The sequence below is a fragment of the Pseudopodoces humilis genome, chromosome 1 (assembly GCF_049639895.1).
Source record: "Pseudopodoces humilis isolate 2021_Gansu_Grassland_sample_001 chromosome 1, ASM4963989v1, whole genome shotgun sequence".
NCBI lineage: Eukaryota > Metazoa > Chordata > Aves > Passeriformes > Paridae > Pseudopodoces > Pseudopodoces humilis.
The window spans coordinates 32797426-32825217 of record NC_142200.1 but is presented as its reverse complement, the minus strand read 5'-3'; the positions used below and the strand labels follow the sequence as shown (position 1 = coordinate 32825217).

The following is a 27792-nucleotide window of genomic DNA, read 5'->3' as shown; positions in this document are numbered from 1 at the left end:
AGGGGCTGTTTAAATTTAAAAGAAATTTACCTGTCTCCTTTTACTGCCTGCCTGATAGCAACAGGGTTTGGAAGGCTGCTGGGAAATCATCTTCATGTCTCTCTCTTGCAGAAGTGGCAGTGCACAGAGGATGCTTCTGGCAAACTTCGAATTCACAAGTGCAAGGTGTCTGGTGACATCCTCGCCATCAGAAAGAGAACGCGCAGCCTCCACGCCCGGGGATACAGTGGTAAAGACAAAGACTGCAACTGTGGAGACGCTGATTACCGGAACAGCAGGACCCAAAGGAAGAATCAAAGACAGTTCCTGAGAAACCCTAATGTGCAAAGTAAGTGTTACTTGATCTCTTGGACTCTGAGGCAGAGAGCAGAGGGAAATGGCTAGCAGAGCATTTTCCTACCAGTATGCTCTTCCTTTCACCTTCGTGTCTAGTGAAGATGTTCATAATTGGTAGTCATATTCTGCATAGTTGCCTCTGTAATATGTACCTAAGGTGGGCCTAAAGCTGGAGATGGACATTTTACCATTTAGTGAGAGGACAAGGAGAAATTGCTTTAAACTCTGACAGAGTAGGTTTGGGTCAGATATTAGGAAGCAATTCCGTACTGTGGGGTTGTCCAGAGGATGCCCCATCCCTGGAAGTGTTCAAGGCCAGGTTAGGGGGAGCTTTGAGCAGCCTGTTCTAGTGACAAGTGTCCCTTGCCATGGCAGGGGTGTTGGAACTGGGTATTGTTTTAGGTCCTTTCCCGAGGGGTGCTGGAACTGGGTGTTCTTTTAGGTCCTTTCCAACTCGAGCCGTTCCGTGATTCAGGTAGCAACAGTAACAGCACCATTCGTGCCTTGGGTGGCGGGGAGGGACAGCACTTCGGTGCGGTGGCGGTGATGCTCTGGTGCCATCTCTCGCACAGCTCAGACATGACAGCCCGGTGGCCCCCGCGGTGACCTGGGGCCAGCAGCAGCTTGCCGAGGGCCCCTGCAAGCTTTTTGTAGCACGGTTAAGGCAGAATTCCCTGGCTGTTTGGTGATGCCCCGCACACATCTGCTCCCCGAGGCGCTGCGGGGCTGCTGTCGGGCTGAAACGCTGCTCGGCTCTCGCGTCCATCCCTGCAGGGACACTAGTGAGATCGCAGTGTCCTCTAGTGGAGCGTGGGTTGAAGGGATTGTACAAGAGGGCTTTAGGACTGCAGCACTTGGGTTTGTTTTTGCTAATGACTTCTACAAAAGAAGCCTATTTGAAGAAGCTATTATTTTAAATGGAGCGCGATTTTTCCTCTCACTGCTCAGTAAAGTAAGTGAATTTCTGTAGCTGTAGCAATAGAAGCAGATTATAGAATTTCATTAAGACCAGGCTGTGTTCTCCTGCTCTCTAAATAGAGTACAAGACTGGGGAATAAAATCAAGATGGGTCTTCAAAGCAAGTTGTATGAGAAACACAAAAGTTAGAAGGTGCTGCACAGATGTCTATGAACTAAGAAAATAATGTCAGTATCATTCAAAATATTTCCTGATTTAAAGCCCCCCACATTGTGGATGTGAACAAGAATCCCTGGTATTCTTTGTACATTCAACCACAATATTGTCTGTCTTAAGTTGTCTCATTGTTCAGCCTAATTACTGTCTTGATCTAATTTCTTCCATTTGTTTAGTATGATCTAAGGCACCTCACAGTGTGTACAGGCTGAGCTCTGCTGGAAGGTGTGCATGCCACAGACTGCCAGGGTGATTCCCTAATCAGGGAATGTTCCCACAAGTGATATTTTTGGAGGGAGATACCTTCTGTGTACCTTGGAAAGAGGTGCTGCCAAGTCACCAGCAAGGACTGAAAGGGGATTGTGGCTGGAGCAAGTTACTTGGAGAGAGAAAGTCGGGAAAGAATGGAAAATATCTGAAGGAGGCATCAGAAAAAGTTGCTTTGTTATGCTTTAACTCTTTACGACATTCTCACACCTCTTCTCTTCTCTGCCTCCTATAAATCAACCTTAATACTCTTCTGAGCAGAGCAGGGAAAGACTCAAAATGGTGAAATATTTTTAAGGGAATTACTAATTTAGTCTTGTCTTCAGGTGACACATGGATGAGATGCCTATATATTCCACCCTTTCAGCCACTTGTTTACTAAGCAGTATCATCAGAGGCTTTTAAAAGCAAGAAATTGTCCCATCTGAACCTATGAATCTTTCTACATAATTTTGTTGAAGAGTAATACAGTTACAGACCAGAAAGATGCTTTGAAACTAGTTTTTCTGTTCATGAAGACTAATGTCCTCATTGCCTTAACTGAGACTTTTCTCACCTGACAGCGGGTGATTGCTGAAAAAATTTAGGAAAGGGTGATTTGAATGAAAAATTCAGTGAGGCTCACTATCTTCTCCTTTAAAAGATTCTTGCAGGAAAGACTCAGCCTGAGTCTCTCAAAGACACTAACATAAAAACTTCACTAGAACTGATGCTGCCTGCCAAAGGCAGTATTCTCTTACATCTGCTGTTTTCTGATGGATAAATTATTATCAGGTGACATGGGTGTGCTCAGCATAGATGCAACAAATGGAAATGCCCTACAACTGACTTTTTACAAGCTTAATTTTGTATGTCTAGAACTCTCTGTGTGTGGCTTTGCTAGACAGAACATGCTTTGGTGTGGTCTTGACTGTCAGTTTTATCAGCTTGGTTTGGGTCAAGTGCATTTAGCAAAAAAAGTAAAAAGTGTAAGTAAGGTCTTTCAGACTGAGACCAAACAGAGGTTCTCTTGTACATGAAATTAAAGACCCCTCAAAAGAGTTAATTGTCTTTGTTAGTCTTACTCATAAACACAGTAACTAAAAGAGCTGTAACCCTACTAAGCTCAGAGCTTTCAAGGGGTAAAAGTGACATAATAAATCTCACTGTAGCTCTGCAATGCAGCAACTTTTTGATAGTCTATGACTGGCACACATAAATACAGATGACATATATGTCTATGTACACATACACATATACATACATACAGATACTGATATCTGATGAACTCTTACCCTCTCAATTCTTACCTTTAAAAAGGAAAAGGTATTAACCTTTTAAAAATTATTTTTTTACTCTAAGGTATACATTAAATATGCCATATGCCAATTTACAGGTGATGACCTTGTTTCATTCTACTGAATGATTTAATTTTCTAAAGTGGTTTATATTCTTGTGTTCTCTGATTTTCTTTTTTAGTGTCTCTTTCTAGACATGTGATTTCTGAGATACTGTTTTCTATTTGAAGACAGAGATGCTAACTGGCGTGAGGTCAGACTAACATGAGATCCAAACATTAAAGCAATCCAAATTTCATGCTACTCATGGAAGTGTGGGCCATGATGTATCAAAAAGAATTAAATAAGTTTCTGTAAAGTCACAGAAAAAATAAATTTGTTTTATTGAACAGTTTTGTATTCATGGCATGGATCATGTATATACATATATATATATTTTTTTGACTGTGAGTGTTTCTTCTGCTTCAGAATACAAACCTCGATTTGTTCACACTCGCCAAACCCGGTCCTTGTCTGTGGAATTTGAAGGTGAGATATATGACATAAATCTGGAAGAAGAAGAACTGCAGGTGTTAAAGACCAGAAGTATCACCAAGCGCCACAATGTTGAAAACGAGGAAGAAGGACAGGAAGCTGCTCGTGCTGCTCATGACACAATGGTTGCTGATGGCACTGATGCTATAGGTCAACCCAGCTCTGTCAGAGTGACGCACAAGTATGATTTCTTTCTTTATATGGTATTTTTGTTTCTTAAAACTAAATCTTCATTTTCTAACTGTACTCTTACTCCCTCTGTACAATATTTAGGAATTTGAAACTGACATCACAGATTTTAGATACACCTGAGTTGTATTTTTTAGGAAGTCAAATCATTTATATTTAATATGTGTATTTTAAATGGAGGCCTCTAGATTAGGTTTTATTTCTAGGGAGGAGTAGGCATCTCCAGAGGGAAATTTGTCCCTTGTATCAAAATTATGATGGATTAATCAACATGTTAAACTGACGCTTCTGCTGTTTACTATAAAATCCAGACTACCAGTTTAGCATAGAGGCCTTAATCTGAAGTCCCACTCTATATGAGGACAGATTAGATCAGCTACATCATGTTTCTTAATGCTTACTTGTTTGCAGCCATTAGCACTAGTTAAGATACATTAGACCTGTTTATTCAAGATACATTAGATCTAAATGAAAAGACAAATGTCTCAGAATGCAAATTTTATTTTTAATTTTAAAAAGTTAATATGATTTATTTGAAAATCCAGGAATATGTAGGCAAAAAAAAAAAATTGTTTAATCTCTTTTATTATATGTAAAATATAAATAGAGTTTATCTCTTTTTTTTTTTTTTTTTTTAGGAAACACAGTGGTTAGTTTTGAACAGTAAAAATTGTCCTTTCTTACACTGATAATTTCCAGCCATGGAATTATTAAAGCTTTAAATAGTTTTAAAGAAAAATTATTATTTCTCTGTAAGATGTTTTGACCTTTACAGAAGGGTATTGCTTTCAGAATTCTTCGAGTGAAGAAAAAGACAGAATAGGATAACATTGGAAGAGATAAGCATCTACATCTTTTTTCTGTTATTCCTCTCAGAAATGAAAAGAAGGGTTCTGATGAAGAAGGACTCAAGGAAAGTTCTGTCTATAAAATTAGGTTTCTCTAATTAAGGAATTTCTGTTTGTCAGCATGGCAACTTTGAAAGCCCAGCCTGAACTCTGTTGGATTTTCTGTCTCAGCCCACTGCCTCGGTCTTGTGCTTTTCTTTCCCTCTTGGTAGAGCTGTTTTCTCAAACACAGTTGGGAATGTTTTTGTCATTGCACAGTTTTTTAATTCAAGTGCTCTGTAGACTTTTCGTTTAACCACGAATTTGATCTCTTTCTTCTAACTTTGGTTCCTCTTGGTCTTTATTGATTATATTGATCTTCAGCCCTCTTACTGTATGTTCTCTTCTTGAGTGTTTTTCTGGGAAAATGAGCCACATTCACGTGGCAGGAATAATGTATTTCTTAGCAGCTGGTAGTTAAATAAACAGTGGCACATTCGATTAACAAGAGGCTTTAAATTATGAGAAGATTTTTACTTCAGTTTCAATTTCATTTCTGATTGACTAAGAATGTATTGCATTTTTTTGCTTAGCAGGCACAGACCATCTGTCACAGATGACGAGTTTTCCAGAGAAAACAGATAAAAGCAATTGTTACTATTAAGTCAACAGAGGAAGACCTTGTAGAGTTGATTTTTTTTTTTTAATTTGCTAACAGAATATTAAAATATATTTGATTAGAAATGTTGGAAGAAAGAGAAAAAGTAGGTGGATAACTGGGAAATGACTGACTTTCATTTCCCTGTTTCTTAAACTCACATCTACAGATGTTTCATTCTTCCAAATGACACTATTCACTGTGAGAGGGAGCTGTACCAGTCTGCCAGAGCCTGGAAGGATCACAAGGCTTACATTGATAAGGAGGTAAGAGGTATTCTAAAATCTCAGTGAAGTCTTTATACTGATACCTTTCCAAAGTATAATTTTGACTCAGAAATATTCTCTGCAGATTGAAGCTCTCCAAGACAAAATTAAGAATCTGAGGGAAGTTAGAGGACACCTAAAAAGAAGAAAACCAGATGAATGTGATTGTAGTAAACAGAGGTAAGAGAGGTGGCACTAAATACTGAACACGACTCTGATTTCTAAAGCTTATATATTTTCCAGGGATTTTGAGATTGAAAATAAAAAACCCAAAGCTTTATTGATATTTATAAGCATTGTAGACTCCTATTTTATTTAGATATGAGTAGAAGCTACTGTAAAACAAAAGAAGATAAATTTTAACATTTTAAGATTAAACATGCTTGTATTCTACTAACATGCTTGAATCCAGCTATAACCTAGTTCTGCTATAACCTACCATAGGATCACACAGATACAACTTGCTTAAATTAAGTGAAAACTTTAAATCTGTATAGTTCCTCAAGAAAATGTCAATGATAGTATATTTCTGTTTTGGTTTTATGCTGAAAACAGTTTCATGACTTAATAATTCCTAAAAATTTTCTCTGTAGCTATTACAACAAAGAGAAGGGGGTAAAGGCCCAAGACAAACTCAAGAGCCATCTTCATCCCTTCAAGTAAGGCTGTTATTAATCTCTCATTCTCACAGTTGACTTTTTGGTGACTGGAAAAAAGTAGTTTTGGGGATTTGGGGAGATTTTTTGGTTTGGGTTTTGTTGAATTTTTTGTGGAGAGAGGTGAGAAGAAAAGGTCACGTAGCAAGCTATCACAAGAAACATTTAGTAGTTTTGGACCCACTTGTGAAAGTTTATAAATAATATTTCTTCAACCTATTGATAGAAAAAGATGAAAATAGTATTATCAGAAATGAATAAATGTTTTCTTTTGAAAGATCCAGTAAAACCTAAATGCAGCAGTGCATCCTTTCTCATGCTTGCTGAAGGGAACACCTTATCTTAACAGCTGGGGAAGCTGAGCTAGAAGGTCCTGTTCTCATCTTTCCACCTTTATAAAATCCAGAAAGATGTAAAAACTGCTAGTGCTGTTGTTAACCAAACAGAGACTGTTCTTAGTCAACTGTGCCCAACTTCTTCTCTGAACAGAGAAGCAGCACAGGAGGTGGATGGCAAACTGCAGCTGTTCAAAGAGAACCGGAGGAGGAAGAAGGAGCGGAAGGGGAAAAGGCGCCAGAAGAAGGGAGATGAGTGTAGCCTTCCTGGTCTGACGTGTTTTACCCATGACAACAACCACTGGCAAACAGCACCATTCTGGAACTGTGAGTCTTGTGCCAAAATGCAAATGTGATCTAGGTTATCCTCTGCTGTATTACTGGTTTTCCACTTCATGTATTCAGAGCATGATTCGGACCTTTAATGCTGTCAAATGTCACATAGTGAACAAAATGCAGATAACTATCCCTTATGAACTCTTCTCATTATTCCACTTTTCATATGCTAACATATTTTCAAAATCACAACTGCATAGCACTTGTGTAAATGAACAAAATATTAGAGTTAAAGGATATTTTAATTCTCTCTAAACTTCAGGATATATAGATTATTATCCTATTGAGAGACAAATATTTCTCAGTATTCAGCACTAACAAACAGTACTTTTCTCTCTTGTCATGATGGAGAAAGAAAAGTGGTTGAAAACTTTATGTTCAGAAATTTCAAGATCAGGTGATGATTAAGTTACAATATACTTGACTCCAAGCTGAAAATTTGCTAAGAACAATTTTTCATTTGGAGAAAGAAACTGTCTCCTACTGATAATCTGTTCTGATTGTACTAGGATTTCTGCCAATATGTACTTTACATTTTAAAACGTTCCTAAAGTAGACATATGCATGACATATTTTGTTTTAAAGACAACAATTACATTGGTTAATTTCTTTTTAACTGCGGAGTAACAAAAAGTTATGAAAAAAGTTCCCACATTGCTGTGCATTCTGGCAATGCTCCAGCAACAGTCATGGGGTAGAAAAATGTCCTTTTGACATGGTTCACAATTTAAAGAAGAGCTACCATTACTATTTTTATTAAGTCTATTCAAAATATGGACACTGTTCACAGCTAGTTGCAATACCCAAATCTAAATAAATCTAAATAAAAACCTAAGGCAATGCTAGTATTTTATTACTATGATTAAAGGTACTAGTAGAAAAAATAAGCATATTATTTTTGACTGAAAACTAATGACTTGTTTATTTAATTACAGTGGGCTCTTTCTGTGCTTGCACAAGCTCCAATAACAACACTTACTGGTGTTTGCGAACAGTTAATGACACCCACAATTTTCTGTTTTGTGAGTTTGCAACTGGCTTCTTGGAATATTTTGATATGAACACTGATCCCTATCAGGTAAAACCCTTTCCCTGTTGCAAAATGTCATTCACCAGACTCCTCCAGGGTTCCCTTAATTTTTGTTAATAAGCATCGTTTCCCCTCATTCCTCTCTTTCTCAGCTGACCAACACCGTTCACACAGTGGAAAGAGGCATTTTGAATCAATTACACATCCAGCTCATGGAACTGCGAAGTTGTCAAGGTTACAAGCAGTGCAATCCAAGGCCGAAGGGACTTGAAACAGGTATAAGAGAAATAGCAGTGTTTATTTCCATTTCATTAACATTGTTTTCATCTACTTAAGTTCTAATTGTATCCATGAAGTGTTACTCTCCTACATGTTGCTCTGAACAATTTGGAATTATCCCCATACACCAATCCTGCACATCTGCATGACCAGGAGGCTTCTTTGCAAGTCTGCACAGGTTATTCTTGACAGATATTGATGGCAAAACCCATCATTTAACAGAAATGCAGCAGAAGGGATATTGTTATTGGAGCTAATCAATAACAGCTGCATGCAGATCTTCACAGCCGTAACTCCTTTCTCTCTTGCAGGGTTTATTTCATTAGTTTTGCCTCCCAGTATCAGGTGAGGTAGTAAATTCTGTGTTTATTTCAAATACTGTCTGCCTACGTGAACAACTTCAGGTTCCTTAACCACAACTGAGACTTAATGTTGCAAACTTCTAATCACCAGTAGTCTCCTTCATTTTTGAAGAAAGCAACATTTCTTTACAAGAGTCCCTGAGTAAAACAAAGCTGGTATTTTTACTTCAAGTCTCTGGAATTCATTGCACTTAACTTTGGTTGATTGAACATTGTGATTTATTATTTTTTCACAGGAATGCTCCGTTCTACATGATTTGTGGTGTTGCCTCTTTGTATCTCTTTCTACATCTAAAAATGTTCCTGTTTTTTAAAATATCTAATTGTTTGGGGGTTTTATTATTTTTGAAAACCTGTGGGTTTTCAGTTCTTTTATGTAAAACTTCCAGGAAATCTTTGTTGGACTGCAGCTCTGTCTTTATTTAACACAGTACATTTCTTTTTAGGAATTAGATGCTGTGCATGGAAAACTACATTTTGAATGGTTTTACAAGTTCTAAACACTAACAAAAGTTACTCTTGTATTTTCCTATATCAGGAAATAAAGATGGAGGAAGCTATGATCCACACAGGTATCCACACTTTTTTATTCTCCTCAGCAGCTTCTTTCCAAATAATTGCATGACTCGGTCCATTTCAACTAATGTCTGTATCCTGCCATGTTGCACACAGCATAGCTTTTGATGCATGCATTTTCTAACTACCCTACACTGAACTTGGCCATTGTTTTTTAGATCTACCATTCTGCATTTAATGTAGCTCATTGTCATAGCAAGACTTCATACAGCTCATATTTCGTGCCTGTACTCCTTAGATGTTTGCCCAAGGAAAATTACACAGAAAGAATCACCTATTTTGGGTTGCTCTCATGTTGATTTTGGATGGGTTGGAGGTGTTTTTCTGGTTTTATTTAGTAAGTCTTCACAGCTACTTTTTAAATGCAAGCTAAGTATGGTTAAAAGGCTTTCTGAGGCACAAAGAACCTAGTCAAACCTATGGAAGGAAAGCAGAATCTTCTCACTGGTTTTCAGAAATGTTGGCAGGTACCTCTTTAAGCAGAAGCAGTGCTCAGTATGAGCAGCCTGTGCTCAGAAGCCAGCAGAAGAGTTCAATTTAAGTGTGGCAGAAAGATGAAGCTCCTTTGGGCTGGGACCAGATCACACAAGCATGAAATTAAATTTCTTTAAAAGGTTGTATTAGTTGAACTGAGGAAAGGCACCAGGTGAGGTTTTTTAAACCTAACACTTGAACCTGAGGAATACATGACAGCCCTTTGAAACTGCATTTTTCTGTTTAAAAGTATACTTATTGTACCTACATGTTTATCATGTAGAGTTCTGTGTCTCCTGGTGGAGAAACCAGACAAACACAAAGCAAAAACTTGAAGAGAATGAAAAAAACTGTAGGTCTTAACAGTACTGCACTTGCTGTTCATTGAGCAGTACTTGTTCTCACGGTGAAAAACAGATTAACATCTGTGGAGTGTCATATTTAGAGTGGACTCCTTTTCACAGTTTATCAGTTTTATACATTTTCATCTCTATACACTTTGGAAGAGTAGCTGCTGATATACTTGAAACTTGCTTACTTGAAAAGTAAACAAGGGAGTCCAAGGGGTATACAAGTCTACATACAACCTTTTTCACAGAGTCTTCTGAAAATAACCTTGTCATTAGTTTCCAGCAGTCAGAGAACAATTAAGATAATGTATTTCAACATATAGATCTCCAATTTAAGCAGCTAAATTTTCTTTTGCAGCCAATTTTGTATTTTTTCAGCTGAGTAGTTTTGGGATCTAGGAAAATATGTTTTCATTTGGTTTGTAGCCCAATGTTTGCATTGCTCATTACAGCCTGGTGGGAACTGGTTGCTGCAATGATAGAAAGTAATCCCTGTAATTATGCTTTTAAGTCTTTCATTAGAAGGAGTTCTTGTAAGTAAGCATTTCTCATTTTAACTACAGATCTAACAGAAATGGCATTTTTGAATTGTAGGATTATATGAAATAGTAGAGCACACAGGATTAATTTTCAAATTATATCTTCCTACACTGTTTAACAACAAAAACATTTTAACTTCTGATACCAAAGGACATACAATAAATGTTTTGCTACTGTGATAAATAGCAGGTATAATATACCACAAGCGATATTGTTCTGTGACATGACTTTCCAGACACCCAGTTTCTCAATTTACACAGATGCCTGGCTTCAACATTTTGGTTCAAGCCCCATTTTGGTGGAATGTTTTTCTTTTCTTTCACAAAACATAATTAAACAAAAAACAAAAACATAGAAAAAAATAAATTAACAAACCACATTTATCAGAAATCATTACAACTATCTACTAGAGGATCCTTTTGTTGCTGCCCAAAAAGAACAAATGGAATAACAATGGAAAGTCATCTGAACTGCTCCTTAGGCTTCCTTCAGATCATGTAGATTCTCCACTCAGACCTGTTTCCAGTTCAGAATGCCCTGAGTTAGTAAAACACTGCCTGCAGTAAAACACTGGGACAACAGGCCCATGTTCTGGGAAATGGCCAGTATAATGCTGTTTGCTTTGCACAAAGAGAGAAAGAGCTTCAGCAGGGAAGAGCTGGTGTCACCTCTGCCCCATGACAGAGTGTGGCTCTGCAGATGTGGTTGTTAACAGGATGTGTGAACTGCACATTCCTCTCTGCTCTCATACCTGTCTGAAGTTTTTCAAGGCCACCAAAGATATGATTTTACTCACCTGTCTTTAGTCTCAAAAGAGAAATATTCAAATCTCTTATTAGTTTTGAGATAAAACACAGTCACAGATGGCATTATAGAGGATGCCAGGGTAGGATAAATGGATAGTGAAGCTTAACTAAAGCTTGATCTAAAAATGAACAAACAAACAAACAAACAATCAAACAATAAAATAAAAAAATGAGTAGGTTTTGCTGTGAACAGCTAGCAACATTTTTTTTTCTCTTTTGGATCTATGTCATAGCTGAGAAATTCCAAAATGTTGATCAAGGAAACCAGTGTCATGCTGTTTCTCAAATGCAACTCATCTGCACTTTCCCATTTCCTACTTATTTGTAACAAAATTTCTTACAGGGGAAAAACCTCTTCTTTCCTCTCCTCTTCCCTCTGCTTTAATTTCAGTGGAAAACTTTTCATGCTTACTGCAAGTTGTGGAACTAAACTGTGAAGTAATTTTCTCAGTCAACCAAAATAGCTCTAGGACCTTAAAAATTTGCTTCCCTGTTCGTTTAACACGTATGAATACAAATTATCTCTGTCTTCAAACAAGTTGTTTTCCTCTGTATGACACAAAGATCATGGAACAATTCCCAGTGCCTTCGCAGCTATGACACTTCTCTGAGACAGCAGAAACAGTGCCACATTTAGAGAGCAAAAAATAGATCCAGAGTGAAGGACCATGTAGCTCTGACTCAGTCCTCCAGCTATTTTGTAGGAGCACTGCAATCTTCTTGCTGATCTTACTCCTGTGCAGCACAACCCCATTTGCTCTGCTGCTGAGCCTCCTCAGAAACCCTGTTCCTCTTCACTTCCCCACTGCCCAACCTGACACCCAGCCCCAGCCTCTGTCCCCCTGCTGGGGATGGGCAGCAGAGACCCTCCTGGGCCCAAATGCACATTTATGGCTCCTGCTTTGCCCCCCAGTCCCCTGGTCTGTCCCTAAATCTGTTACCAGTCAAACAGCATCACTTCTGTTTCAGTTCCTGCCGTAACATACCAACCCACTTGACTGTCCCTACAACAGTTTGTTTTCCAATACAGGCTCTGACTTGGCAAAAAAAAAAAATCCCAAACACTGCCAATAAAAATAATGACATAAAGAGTTAAATATTGCTGCATTTGCAGTGTGGTTAATATCATAGAGGGTTTAGTGACTAAATTCCTTGCAAAAGCAGACCCCCTCCATGATGTTTTCTAGGGCCCTTTATGCCTCTAAGCATGAGAATATTAAACTTTCTTTCTTGAAATCTCTGTGGTACTTAATTATCTTTTGTTTCAGGAAACAAATTATCCATAATTTGACTTACAAAGATGTCTCTCATGGGGCCATGCCATGATTTCATATCTCTTGTCTACTTCAGGAAAGAAAGAAGATGCTCTGTCATAGCTGTTTTACCAAGTCCAAAAAGCTTTTGTTTCTTCCTGGATCAGAAAGATTGTCATATGTTTGCAAAAAAAAAATTCTAGATTTGATTAAAAAATAAAATACTTAAATTTTAGGTTGCAAACTATTTTCAATTAAGAGCAAAGATTCAAATCTGTTTTCAAACAAGGAAAGTGATCTCCTTTTGGTGGGAGCAGAGTAAGGCCTCACATTGTAAGAAAATCTCAAGGTTTTTTTCTGACTGTAATGGTATTTTTCTGACTTCCATATGATGGACTAAATATTGGAGAAATTCTCTTACTGTGAAATCCCAAGCTAGTAAGAAGCAAAGAATGTAATCTATGATAGACAGAAATTGTATCTTCTGTTCTACTTGAATAATGAGAACGGACAACTTAAAATACAAACAAATTAAGAGATGCCAAGAACCATCTTTGGGGATGCAGGGCTCAATATAGATGAGGTTTTGAGCTCCGTTTACATCGTTGGACTGTACCACTTGAAATTCTAAAGTAACTGCTACTAGCCTACCTGCCTGTACAATTTTCATGAAGAGAATAAATTGTTATCAGTGAGTTAATTACTAAAGATTGCCTGCAATATAATTTGTAAGGCCAGAATTGTCACTTTCCCTGACAAACATTTGCATTGCTTGATTCGTCCTCCCTTGTAGACCACCTTGCTGATAAAATCTTTCCCATGAATTCAGTTAGGTACAAGAAGAAGTATTATGAATTAAATAAAACAGTGCTGTTCAGTGTTACTTTTCAGTATAACATGGGCTTCACATCACAGGTGATAATCTGAGTCACTATAGTTGCTGTAGTGAATTTTTAAAATACTTTTGAAATGGGTTTCTTTTGTGACTTAGCATTTTCTGGCTGTAATAAATAAAAAACACAGCTCCATTGTTACTTATAGACCCATATCTATGCCCTTTATTCAGACTTATTATTTGAAAAGGCTGATATTTTCTTTGAAAGCTTTTTTTAAAAAACCAAAACCTTAAGAAGATTCTCTGTGTATATTTCATACTATTTTACAAAATGGTGCAGTCCCATAAATTAATTCACACCAATTTTTTACAGCTTTTATTTCCCATAATTACTCCATGCAGACTAAAATGTATGTTTACAAAACAGATTAAAAACCCCTTTGGCTATCATTTACTAAATAAAATGTGTCGTTAGTTTGTAGACCACATTTTTTAAGCTACCCAGAAACAAAACTCATGAGGGCATTGAAGTTCAGGTCACCAATGGCTTTCAGAGCTAGTCCCCTCTTTTACACTTAACCATTGTTTGGTTATTGCATATTTTGCTGGAGTGCTCAAGAAAGGCAGATGGATTATTTGTTCATTGAAACATCTTTCCTGCTTTGAAATATCAGAGGAAAGACTGATCTCTGAGTGACACCACAAAGCCCCATTAGACCAGATTTTGCTGTTTTTTCGCTCAGCCCAGGGATGTATCAGGAGACGGGGAGTTCTTGCTGTGTGTTTAGCAGGGGCTGTGAGCACATCCAAGGCCAGAAGCATTCAGCTGGTGACAGAAGAGGTGGAGTGTCTTACACTTTGAGCTACCTACTCTATGAGCAGTGGTGCTTTCAAGCCAATTCAAGTAGAAACACACATGGAAGCTTTGCTTGCACCTTTAATAGTGTTCATCAGTAGGCTTTATTCTTTCTTTCAACAGAGGACAATTATGGGATGGATGGGAAGGCTAAGCTGCCCAGTTTCACTGGCGACATTGACTGGCAAGGACTGGAAGACTTGTACAGTGTGAATGAAAGTGTATATGAATACAGACACAACTTTAGACTTAGTCTGGCTGACTGGACTAACTACTTGAAGGATGTAGATAGAATGTTTGCACTGCTGAACAGTTACTACCAGCAAAATGAACCAGACAAGGACAACACTGCTCGAAGCAATGGGGGTGAATCATCCACGCCGTTCACCTTGGTGGAAATGACCTCTGCTGAGGAATCCAGCGGCCTGACTGCAGAAGAGTTGCAGCTTATTGCACCAACAGACTTGGCAGCCCTTGCTTTGAGCACGGTGAATTTAAGTCAGGAGAGGAAACTTGAATTAAACAATGATATTCCTGAGAAAAGTAGTTTGAACGATGCACACTGGAGAAATAGTCATCCAGCTGAGAAATGGATGGAAGATAAACAATCGGACCGTTTTGATATGGATTTCAGTGGAAACGGTTTGATAGAGTTGGAGTCCCGGCATAGCTTCATGCTACAGCCCATCAGCATTCCTCAAGAAGACATTCATCAGGATAGTGACACTGTGGAAGATATATTTGAAGATCAAATGTATCTTCCCATGAGGTCTGATGAACCCTTCGTTCATCAGACTGTAAACATATCCATTAGGGATTCACCTGTCAGTACCCAGGAAGAAGGAACTTTCTTTAAAAAAACCAAACAGAGTCTTGCAGGAGAAAGTTCACAAATCCTAAATGCAGAAGGCAGTGCCTCAGCTCCACTCTCCTTGGATTAGATAAAGCTGTAAACCGTTAAATAAGTTCTCCTTTTTCTTATTAGCAAACTAATAAAGGTAATCAAGACAACTGACATTCCATGTTTATTGTAGATACGTTTTGCAGCTAAATTGAGTCCAGTTCAGTATTTGTCTCTGTGCATTTTTTTTTATTCACATGCACATGCTCTTACTGTAATTCTCCACACTGGGAAGCAAGATTTCCAGTTTTCCATTAAAAGAAACAGTGTTAACTTCCAAATGCAGTAGCACATTTTCTGAAAGATAAAAATTATTTCTTCGAAAAGGATGTCCAAGTCACTTTCTCTGTTTCCAAATGATCCCACCATGACTGAGTGTTTCAGTTCACCCAGTATGCCTGCATAATGTCTTTTCCATCAACTATTTTAACCACTGGCAATTCTTAATGCCATGCTTTCAAGTAAAATGCACTTTTAAAACCTGTATGCCATACCATTTATGTATCTAATACCTATCTAATACAGGTTCTTAGTTTGCTTGTTGTCTTATGAAATTGTGAAACCAATAAACAGACTGACCTGAAAGAGGTAAACACCATGGACTGTGGATACAGACTCTTCAAATATTATTTTAGCAAAAATATTGCATGTTTTTGTTGCTTTATTAAATTTACTCTCAGAAAGGTATGGCTAATGATTGTTAACTGTAGAAGGATTCATTTAAATTGGATTGTTTCCCTATATGATGATACTGTCAGTATTAAAATGCCATTAATTTTTCTGACTTTTTTTTTCTTTTTGCTGATACTGGTAGAAAAGTTTACATCAGTTCATAAATGTTTTTGTTGCTCCACCTGATTTTTTTTATTCTGAGCAATATCTTGAAAGCATTATTATAATTTTGAATCTTAAATTCTTTTTTCATTTTGAACAGGCATTAAAGGGAATGATAAAATCATGTTGGGTTTCCATTATTTTAGACACAAAAGGCACATGTGGGTAAAAAACAGTAGTTTAGTTATAATTTTTGTTGTTGTATTCTAAATTTTCTTTTGAACTTTACCAAACATTAAATTGTATGAAGTATAATATAAAAATTACTTTGAAAATCTGTATTATTCAAAACTCAATATTTTCCCCAGCTTTTTTATAAATTTCTAAATAATTATCACAACAGCAACAGAGGAGAATTACCTCAAACAGACGTAATTCCACAGTGTCCAACTCATGGGTGTGTTTTTTACCTGATACATGTTATTTAGTGTAGTGAATTTTTTTTTTTTTTTTTTTGCTATTGCAAGCACTGCAGGTTAAACTTACATCCATTACATTGTATTTTAAGTTGAAACTTTTTAAAAAGGAGATTCTTTTAGTAGGATTTTAATAATTTTAAGAAGCAGTCTTTTTGATGGACTCTGTAAATATGTTAAAATTACTAGTTCTTTATCTGATGTATGTGTCATGGGCTGATTGATAGAAAAACGTATTTATGGTCATGAATGATGCTATTTGTACATAGGTTTTAAGTTACTAGGATACAAACTGTGTTTTTAAATCTTGTATAATATTTCTGTGATACTTTTATAGTACAATTCTGGCTTCCGGAAAGTCTAGAAGCAATATTTCTTGAAATAAAAAGTGTTTTACTTTACCTGCTTCAGAGAAGTCCACATGATCCAGTTTTCCTCCTGAATAAGTTTTATTCCAAAAATATGTTAACAGTTTCAGTTTTAAGAATCCATCTACATTAAAATCAACAGGTAACAAAATAACACACAACATTCAGTTAGGTATAAATTATTCCTGGAGATGTAATATATATTTTCTTTTGTTTAAGACATGCTGTGATTTTAATTTTTTTTTAATTTCAAATTCATCTGGTCCTTTCTTCCTTGAACTCCATGCACTGAGCTGCACAACCAGCAGGTCCCAGAAGTAATGAAATGTTTCATGGAGCCCTGTCTTTGCTGCTTCCTCTCCTCCCTGCACAGCTCTCCCTGTGACAGCAAAGCACTGCAGACCAGACATGCAGCTCTCATCAAGAGTGAACCCCACATCTCTAGTCAGGACTTGTGTCTCCTTGTACAAGAGTCAGCATGAAAAAGAACTTAGCTTTCAAGCTAAATTCTTTCTTATATGAACTGTGTTTGTTTGATGGCCTATGAATAAGACTACTTTCATACCTAAACTCAGCCTCTGAATCTGTGCTTCTTGAACTCTTCTTTCTTTTACATAGACGCTGATGCTCCTGCAGACATGAAGTTACAGGTGATGTTTGTGGGGATCAGGAAAGTGGATGAATCCAAGTGTTCCAAAAGCAGTCACTGCAATGTCAGATAGAGCCCTGAGAGAAGTCAGCCCTGAAAGCACACTAGCAAGCACAGGGTGTATCTCTAAGCAGGGTGCACAGCAGGCTGAGCCAGGGAGCTTGGGAGGACTTGAAGGACAAAAGCAAACTGTAGGTCCCACACAACCTCCTCTTCTTTATGCAGGGAATTACCCAGCACCAACAATGTACCCTACATAGTTTGAAAGTACAGTTCTTTGACAGAACCAAGCAAGTTGCTTTCTCTCTTAAAGCTGGGGCAGAGATAGAGGTGTGCAACAGTGTGGTCCATCGATTCACCCCACTTGTCCTTCCTCCTTACCCGAGAGCTTCAAGTACTCATTCAGGAAATAGAAGAAAGAGCATCTTACTGGTTTGAAAGTTGTCTACCTTCCTTTTTTCTAGGACAGTACTCAGTCATCTAAACTATCACCTAAACAGTGTCCTACTGTCTAAACTAGGTGGGAGCCTTTTTTACAAGGTCTGTCACAGGAGGAGTGTGGAGGAAAGAAAGTATAAAGGACACTCATTCTGCAGGCAAGAGGTAGAGACAGCAATGAGCTCTGCTCCTTGCTCTCATGGAAACATGCACCAAATATAAAACTAAACCAAGTTAGAGGCCAAAACCTGTTGTATCTCTTAAGTATGCTGCCCAAGCAGTGTGCTTTGTATTTTTTCTGCACAGTATTCTTGTCCCAGAGCTGAGGCAGTCAAGCCCATGAGCAGTGCATGTCAGGAAACTTTCACAGGCAGTTGCAGGCTCAGGAATGAAGCAAGTGCCTAAATCTGGCAAGTGCTGCTCACATGGGGGAGGGCCAAGAGAATGACCTTTGTGGCTTTATGTGATCTGCAAAGCCGTAGAGATGTGTCTATTCTGAAAGACAGTACATAGTTTATCACTTTCTGAAGGGTCCCTGGAGATGGACAGGAAGAACTTTAAAATTTGCACGTCTTCTGGAGGAAGCAATGTTATGTAAAAAGTTTCATCTGGAATTCAAGATAAGGCAGCCAGAATTGCCCTTGCATCCTTGGACAGTGTGAGACACTTTCTGAGACCACCTAGCAACCGGAAGCACTGCAGAAGAGAAAAGATGTGTAGTGCTTCTGTTCCAGAACTAGATGTAGAATCACAGAATGGCTTGGGTCAGAAGTGGCCTTACTAATCATCTGGTTCCAACCCCACCATGGGCAGGGACATGACTTAGGGCTGTTATCAGTAGGTGAATCCTGTTGTTACTGAGGTAAATGCACACTAGCAGCTTTGAAAAAAAACAATCAGACAAGCATTTAGATCAGAGCATTATTCTGGAGTTCAGCCACCTGTAGGTTTTTGTGACTGTTGAGGGAAGGTCTGAGTACAGACCACCTTCGCTCTCCCAACCAAAATCCCTTGAAATGCCTGCAGCTGTCTCCACTGAGATCACACAAGCACAGTCAGAGAGGATCTGTGTGAAACAGTTAAGGCCGAGAAGCGCAACAGCCTTGTCCAAGGAAGATCTGCCCAGGACTAGACTTGAGCCCTGAGCAGCCGTGGGTGCCTGGGTACGTGTGATGTTGTAACAAACTTCTTCCTTTAGTTCCAGCAAAACCCAATCCTGTTTGTGTGCTCTGGCATAATTTTTCAGTGAGAACCGATGTGCAGTAAATAGGGTACAAGCCAGAGGATCATTTCAGAAATGGTGTGTCACACCTGAGGGGATGCAGTCACAGCCTGAACAGCCTGGGACTGGCCGGAGTGTGTGCACAGCCGCTCGGGCAGCAGGTGTCAGTGCAGAGCCACGCCACAAGCGCCTCTCCTTCAGCCTCCACCCTTCCCTGTGCTTCCAGCCGAGGGCTGCTTCTCCTCAGCCTTCCACCGGCAACGGCACCGGAGATGTGTTACGAATATAATTTCATCCGCTTTCCTTGGTTTAACAGCTCTTGGACACTGGTGACATGCAGGGGGATCTGAAATATGCTTTTTTGTGTGATTATACTTACTGGAAACGAAAACATGTAAATCTTACTTTGAAATCAAAGAGGATCTGGACCAAATCAACACGCATGATATGCTATTTTTTATTTCCAAGTATCAAGTATTCAAGAGTTTGTTTTGTAAACACATGTTTACAACAGATGCTGACAGTAGGTTTCATTAAATCATGGGTTATATAACTTTAAACTTACTCTAAGCTCTGCTGAGAAATAAATATAAATTAAAAAAAAAACAAAACAAAAAAACCAGGAGCCTAAAGTATGCAAAAATACCCAGCATAAACCAATTATTCTTTTTACCACAGCACAGCACCCACACACTCATACCATCAGACATACTCTACAAATTTCCTTAATACTCTACACATTTGCTTAATAATGAGTTTTTTAAAAACTAAACAGTTACAGGCAGTGTGCCCATTCCATGCTCCTACAATACTACCCAGACTGTTGCTGTTCTGCACAGATCATTTGGTAGAGGTATGCACTGCAGCCAGGGACCAAGCTCCCATGTGCTCAGCTGGTGAAAAGAGCAGGTCTTCTCTCAGGAGAGCCTCCACTCAACTGTGGATCTCACAGACGCAAAATTTTCTTCTTTTTTTATTAAAACTCAGCTTTGGATCATTTAGTATGTATTTTTTTGTTTCGTTCGAAAATTTCTCTCCAAGTTTTCAATTATGGAGTTTGCTACAGAGGCAAAGTTTCTGGCCTGTTGGTCAGAAGAGTGATTAGTGCTATTAGTGCTTTAGTGCTATTTAGAATACAGACACCTGCCCTACATGAGCAGCCTAGGCACAATAACACAAAACAATTATGGTTCAGAATTCAAAATGGAAATTTTGTCTTCAAGATTTTAAAACCAAACTCCCCTTTTGTAAATCATAGCTCACTTTAAAGTCAGCCAGATTTGGCCTTTTTCCATTCCTAGAGATAAAATTTGCTCTTATTTTACCCCTCTTTTTCTGATATTCCATGAAAGAACATTCGTATTTCAGACCTCAGTCCTCATTTTAATTTAAATGCTTGCTAATATTTCTTGGTTAAGTGGTTCCAGAATTTAGTCCAGTGTTTCTTATCATTACTACAGAATTTATATTTAGCCCCTGCTTATGCAAAGCAACTAAATAAAGTAACATGCTACAGCAGGCTGAATACATTCTACACGAGACTTCTGTGGTCTGTGTAGCTTTTACTTTACCTAATATTGCTGAGCCAAATCCCACACAAACTCCTGAAATTAAGGAAGAGCTAGGTAGGAATTGGCCCACCAGGAATTACAAACACTGACTTTGTCAGAGCAGTCCAGACTTTAGGAAGAGAAACACATGCAGTTGCATCATTGACATGCCTTGAATGTCATTTAAGTCATAGTGAATACATCATAAAATACTTCAGTACCTAATAGCACCACAGTGTTGTTTAGTCTTTTGTCCCGAGATTATCAAGATGTCTCACCCTTCCTTAAGGTGAACAATATTTTGGATGCTTTTTGTAGCCCTTCATTAATTCCACAGCTTTTCACCTATTCTATGTAATGAACAAAACACTGTTACAGAATAACATTGTGACAACTGGTTTGAGATTGAAAAATAAAAAAAAAATACAATACACACAATTGATAATGCAATAATTAGAAAAGTAGAATAAAACCTGGATTAACAAGCATCTATTCTGTAACACTTGAAGTCAAGAAGACTTTGGAGCTACTATGAAATTGCAGAGCTACATGTTTAATAGGCTGTATTAACAAAAAAAAAGAAATAGCTGAACTGAAGGACTGGAGGGATGACTGATAAAATTATTTACTGTAGTTATTAGCTGCAGTTTAATGTAACAGATATGGTCACAGGACATGGCTAGTGTTAACTTTCCTCCTTAATTTACACAATAAATTATGAGGAAAATACAGGAAAAATTTCGTTCCTGAGGATCAGGTAGGCTTTCAAACCTTTGGCCACAAAGTAACATGTATTAGTGATATTCAGTGTAAAGGAGACAAATCATGTGAACCTTGGCCATACCCTGTCCTCACACTGAAGCCTCCACATCTCTACTCTGTGGCAATGTTTACATGCAATCTTTTTTAATTATTTGTCAAACAAGATGTTAAAAGAAGAATAAAGCCCTAATTCCCTAGCAAGGAATAATGATGTTGACTGCCCATTTTCTAAGCACTCTGAAGTGATGAAAACATCCAAAGAATCAAGTCCAGTATGTGAAGAACCTGAAATGTGTTGATTACAGGTTTAATCTCTAAGTAGCAAACACTCTGTCCAAAGCAATGACGATGCAGGTCACAGTCCTGGTAAATCTCTGTGTTTTAAGCCCCTGCAAAGTAACCACAGCTGGATGGTTTCAGCTGGGGGAACCCAGATTCTGAAGCATGCAGCATGGCATCTCCTAAGCCATTGTAAAAGACACATTATTGACAAAACAGAAAAAGATAAACCTGTTTAGGAAGTTTTTTGTCTTCAATCTCCAAAAACAGTAGTAATAACCAGTGACTAGAGTATAAAAGCTAAACAAGCTTGATATTCCCTAGTTCATACACACTTGCTAAAGCATCAGCTTGCTAACTTCCAACACAAGATATGGCCTAGTTCTTCAGCCTCAACACTGGACTGGTGAGACCAAGAATCTGGCTCTAAAATAGCAGTAAGACACCTTGGACCTATTTATCATCAGTTTTATGTCAATATAACACCATGAAGAGCTGTGCTATCACATGCACAGAAAAGTGTAGTAAGGCAGCGTTTATTCAGGCATTTTGGGGAAAAACCCACAAGAACAGTGCAGAAGGTGCTGACCCCTGTCCCAGACATGCTCTCTGAAGTTCCACTGAGCAGGCAGTGCTCTGCTCCGTTTTGTGCGGGATACTGACAATGTGCCATCTGAACCTCTAGGTCCAAATCCTGTGAAAGGGCACAATTTGAGCCTGCAGCATTACTTGAGCAATTTCATTGGCTCTAAGGTCAGAAGGATGCCTTTATTTAATCTATCTCCTCATGTAACACACAGGTTTTCACACACAAATTCATAAAAGAAGTCAATGGCAGGAAGAGTGAGAATGAATCTTAGACCATTCCCACAAAATATTTTGAATTTGAATTCTACTTGAAAATGACAGCATTCCTCCATTGCTGGGTGTGTAAGTAGCCACATCTGAATGCCACAGGAGAGTACTCAAGTGCTACTTTGTGCTACTCTGGTTACAATTACCACTGAATCCGTGGGGCAGACACTAAGCCAGAAATATTCTTTGGATAAAGGAATTTCTTTTTGAATGCAGACAGGATTCGGTCCCATACGTACATATGTGCATTATTTTCAAGTGCATTGCTTAAATATATAAATTTACCCACATATGTAAGTGTTCTTCTGGATCAGATACATAATGAATGAATAGCTAATACTACAAATCAATAAGAAATATTAAAAACGTATTTTTGAAAACACTATAGTGAAGTGTTTGCAATTAATTTAGGACTTTTCAAATGTACATTTCTAATACCTAGTAGGAGATTTGTGCCTTCACTCACATAACAGTAAGTTCTGAATGTTGCTACACGCACTTTTAAAGATATATAGACTGGCCAAAGAACTGAAAGTTTCCGAATAAATACAAATTGCACCATAATAATTAAAGTTTCTTGCAGCTTCTCACACTGTCCTGAAAGGCTATAAAATGTCATTGGTTCCAAACTGTAACATATTTTATCCAGTATGCTCAAGGGGAAGAAGGGAGACTAAAACCAGAATGCTTTTGACTAAAACTGGAAACATGTAGAGTCCCCACTCTCCAGATTATTCCAGCCTTGGAATAATAATTTACAAATTATCTCCTAAGGGTGCTACATTCATAAGTGCCCAAAGCCATGGCTGCATCCATTCTGAAGTTTTCTCCTTTTTGAGGAAACAAGGGTGAATGGGAGGCTAAGCAGGGACAATTAACCTGTCCACTCAAGTCCATGTATTTGGGCTACTTCTCCTCTGATGTTCCTCACTCTAAATCATGACTAAGTGGTGGAAGAGGGAGTTAGTGTGTCCCTATGAGGGCGAGGTGGCACTATGATCATCACCAGATGTTGCTGCTCCACGTTATCACTGGCTGGTAAGCTGCAGGCAGGTGACTTGGGTTTGCTAGCAGTAACAGCCTGTGGGTAAGCAGGACACCTGCTTCACCTTTACCTGTATTCACTGCTACCAAACCTTTTGTGTTTAGGGACAGAGAGGAAAGGTGCCAAAAATTACAACTTAATGGAATTTTATGTTCTATGGTGAGAGGATCTCGCAGTAGGAAGACAGCATGGGTCCCTTTACCCAATGACGGGCAAAGTTCTTTTTTAGTTCCTATGAAGTTGGGTTAGCACCATGTGTCGACCATGACTACTGCTAGGGGTGCTCCATGTGTGGAGATTCTGCTTCCTCCAGCAATGACAGTCTCAGAACACAGTGTTTATTCAGCAGGTCCCAGTCCATATACCAGTCAATGACAATGCTGGAATTGACATTTCTAGGAAGCGAATGTGTTTCCCCTGCATACCTTTATTGGCTTAGTTTAGACTGTTATAGATTACTCAGGAGAAACTCTCCTCCAGGAATCAATCAAAAACTGGCCAGAGTTTGGGTTTTTTCTTCTTTCAGAGGACGCTGACTTAATTGATTTTATAGAAATTTATTTGCCTTGCCAAAATTATCTATACCTAAAACCAGGAAGAAATTTCTTTGAAAAGCAAGGAATTACATTTTGTTTTGCATGTAATTCTCAAAGAAAAAAATAAAATCTAATTTCTAATTAAAAATTAAAATTGAAAGCATGTAAAGAAGGCTTTTTCAGTATTTCTGAAGTTAACATTTCTTTCTACATTCCACTTTTTCAAACATTTAGGAAATATGAATGTTCTCAGAAGTCAAAGGGTCGAGATATCCTAAAAAATAGATGGTCTTCCTTGTAACCAGCCCTGAAACCCCTTGAAAGCCCATAAACAGCAGTAGCTACAGAAGTGTCACTTCCATCACTCTCATTCTTTGGCATCAGTGCCATTAGTTCCTGATAATCCTAATCTGCTCTCCCTTGGTTTTCCTATGGAACAGAAGCACACAGGCATGAAATATAAGAGATCGGGATAGATGATTAGTTTTCAATCTTTTACAATTCTCTAAATGCTCTCTTTCTGAGGTATTTGAAAAGATTGTCACTCTTCACTTCTCTCTGTGATGATTAAAGTGGGGAAGTGATAAAAATGGACGAGTGCTGAGCTGCAGTTACACTTTGTCCTAATACTTTGCCAATTTTTGCCAAGGTCAAAAATTCTTGATGCAACAAGCATTTGAGACTGAAGCAAAAGGAAACATTTTTATCATCTATTTTGATCTCCTACAGCAAATATATATTATATATATATATATACACCAAACACCTTTGAGCCAAGGAAATTCATTACTCATGACAAGAAGTGTAGAAGCCAATTATCTCAGGCAGTGAGTGCTGACCAAGGACATGTCATATCTGGTGGCTGCATATGAGGAAAAGACATTCTCAGGCTTAAGCCAAAAAAACCTGTTAATATGGACAAAATCACAGGAAGAGATCAAAACAATATTCTTCTATTTTTGGAGTAGAAGAAACAGAGTTTTCAGACAGGAAGAGTAAGAATTGTTATAAACTACATAAATGGACTGAGATATTCTGAAATAAGCAGCCCCATGGGTAGTCCAATGTGCTGGTCAAGAGGATCCAGCTGATGACAAAAGGCAATTGGCAAAGGCAGAGAAGAGAATCTACTCTTCCTAGTACAACTCTATGGATGCCAAGTAGAGTACTGCCTTTATTTTCAAGAACTTGGTTCCATATACTATTTGATCAGTATACATGTTCTAAATTGAAAAATTAAACCAGAAGTAACTGTTCAAAAATATGTAGAAGCTCTGCTCTTTCCTATTTATTTTCACACAAGTTCTCTACTCAGCAAAATCCAAACTAGACTATCACCGAGTCCTCTTAAAAGACTGCTTTTTAATTTCCTACACTTCTAAGACTTCCCCTGCAGGGCACAGTACTGCCTTGACTTCCCAGTGTCCAACTGACATAATTTTCTGCCCTTTGAGACATCATTAGTACCTCATGAGCATGGTGCTACAAAGCTACAAAGAGGAAGAAATGAAATGCCAAGCACATTTGATCAGAAAGTCTCAGCATCTCCCAGGGAGAGAACACACTACAGTAATTTGGATAAGCAAAGGCCACATCTCATCCTGTGAGTCCACACTTGCCAGTAATTTCTCTTCTTAGCTCCTCACTCGGAGGGCCAAAGGGGAGACAAACTCACCCTTTACCTTCAAAAGGGCTTTCAGTGAAGCTGAGAAAAGGAAAGGCAGACGTGTAGGACAAACCACACAACCAGGACCCCCATGCCTGTCCCACCAGTCTGCCTAGCACCAGACAGCCAGAGAGGCAGAAGTGTAGCAGAAATGAGTGTCTGAGCCAGCCCTCCCTTCCCAGCTGCCCTGGGAGTCAGGGTGCTCAGTGCCTGGGTGGTGTCAGGAGCACAGCGACAGCCTCCTAGGTGGCATCAGGGTGGGCAGGCTGCTCGCAGCCCCTGGAGGGTGGCTCACTCCTGCAGCCTGTGCTGCTGCAGGCTGCAAGGGACCCGCCAGGTCCCAGACGAGCCCATCAGCTCTCCCTCGGGACCCTCCCACTGAAGCTGAACTAGACTGGCACACAATTCTGAAGAACGGCCAAACTTCCTATCAAGCTATAACCAGCTGCTTTCTTCTTCAGGGAAGTATGGGTTTGGTGCTAGTAACAGCCACCCAAATAACACTGCAGAAATATGCACATATCTGCTCTGGTATGTGTGTATGATTCCTACATGCTAATGTTACTATAAACCAATACTGAAGTTTTTTACTTCAAGCATTACAGCATCCTATGTACTTTGTGAAGAATGACTACATCCCATCAAGTGAAAATTAATGCACATTTGGACAAGATAAAGATGTTACAACTCAACATTTGCAAACATTACCTGATGCATAACTCTTGTATGGCTTGACATGTTATTAACAGTACTTTAAACCTTATGTTATTTTTTAATGATTATGCCTGAAAATAGCCCCTTTCAAATTCAGTTGCAGTAATGTCTTTAAAAGCAAGCTTTAAACTTAATTTGCTGCACATACAATTATCCAAATAAGTTGCATAGTTTAAATAAGTTCAGTTGTGCTTTGTAGCAGAACTCACAGTAATTACTCATCTAGTAAAAATACAATTTGCGGATATGAAGTTGACAATACATTTAAGCATTTTTGTGAGTCTAGACATCAACAACATGAGTTTTTGTCACTCTTCCACTGACTTATGCTGTTTGTAACACCTCAACTTTACAATGATATTAGATCAGAGCATGGACATTTAATGGACACATCTGAAATAATTACAAACACAATTTTTAAAACTCCATTGTTGGGAGGGGAGAAATAAGAACTCAGGTTGGTTTGAGGTATCCAGCCCTCAGGATTATATTATGGTTGTTTGCATCAAGCTTTGTTGGTTTTATCATGTGTTACATTTAGATTAAAAATAGAAGGCACAGGTGTTTTACAAGGCGCCGTAACTAAGTCAACCAACAAAACTAAATATTACGTTACCAAGCCAGGGGTCTATATCTCAACAGTGACTTCTTCCAATGCATTTTCATTTGAGGACTTTATTGCTTCTGAAAAAGGGCCGGGGTAGGTCTGTGCTAAGCAGTTCATTCCTTGTGCCACACTGATGTCTCCTTGGGAACTGAAGGTAGGGCAGGATCTAGTCCGTGCATAGTTTTGTTGGGGTCCAGTTTGTCCAACCATCTCACTCACAGTGTTCACCGGCGAAGCCCTCCAACTCTGTCTCTGCAGTTGTTCTTCTTTACACTTTATGGAATACCAGGCCAGGAAAATAAAAAAGAATCCCACAAACTTGAGAGCAGCTGCCAACCCAAAGTAGACAAAACGAAACGAGGTGACATCGTATTCCCAACAAGACCCTTGTACGCCACAATCCTGCTGCCAAAGCATGCACGTGGTGTCAATGACAGCCCCAAAATAAATTGGAGTGGGAATGTAAGCTGAAACAAAAATAGCAAGAGAAAAAATATGTGTTAGCATATTGCGGAAAACTTCTAAAGAAACTATATGCCCCAGCCAAAGAGTGTAAGTTGATCATTTTTGAGATTTCTACACTGCTGTTCTCACACGAAATGTAAGACACGGAAAAGCAGCCAGCCAATCTTCCCACCAATACTATTTACCTCACACATGAAACCTACCACAAATGGGAAAGAATTCAAAGAAGCCAATGCAGCAGCACCTTAAAACAGGTAGTTCAATCTGCTGTCTCCAGACAGTTCTTCTTGAGCTATTTGTCCCCCCAAA

General features: G+C 38.6%; 2 protein-coding genes across 11 annotated transcripts in view; one reads left to right on the top strand and one right to left on the bottom strand.

Moving 5' to 3' along the window:
- The window catches only part of SULF1 (sulfatase 1), a 184488-nt gene extending 167760 nt beyond the window's left edge, over window positions 1-16728 (top strand). For 9 of the 10 annotated variants that reach the window (XM_088060696.1, XM_088060702.1, XM_014257499.2 and 6 more), the window contains 9 exons: window positions 112-328; window positions 3483-3729; window positions 5392-5488; window positions 5574-5668; window positions 6082-6147; window positions 6634-6806; window positions 7751-7893; window positions 7998-8121; window positions 14300-16728. In XM_088060696.1, coding sequence (XP_087916822.1) covers window positions 112-328; window positions 3483-3729; window positions 5392-5488; window positions 5574-5668; window positions 6082-6147; window positions 6634-6806; window positions 7751-7893; window positions 7998-8121; window positions 14300-15117 — 1980 coding nt within the window. In that variant the 3' untranslated portion in view covers window positions 15118-16728. Of the gene's footprint in view, window positions 1-111; window positions 329-3482; window positions 3730-5391; window positions 5489-5573; window positions 5669-6081; window positions 6148-6633; window positions 6807-7750; window positions 7894-7997; window positions 8122-9024; window positions 9059-14299 lie in introns of all 10 variants that reach the window. The other variant, XM_014257512.2, reaches the window with a different exon arrangement.
- A 2709-nt stretch (window positions 16729-19437) lies between these two features.
- Window positions 19438-27792, bottom strand: part of SLCO5A1 (solute carrier organic anion transporter family member 5A1) — a 73680-nt gene continuing 65325 nt past the window's right edge. Inside the window, exon 9 of the mRNA XM_088058957.1 lies at window positions 19438-27485. Coding sequence (XP_087915083.1) covers window positions 27040-27485 — 446 coding nt within the window. The 3' untranslated portion in view covers window positions 19438-27039. The remainder of the gene's footprint in view (window positions 27486-27792) is intronic.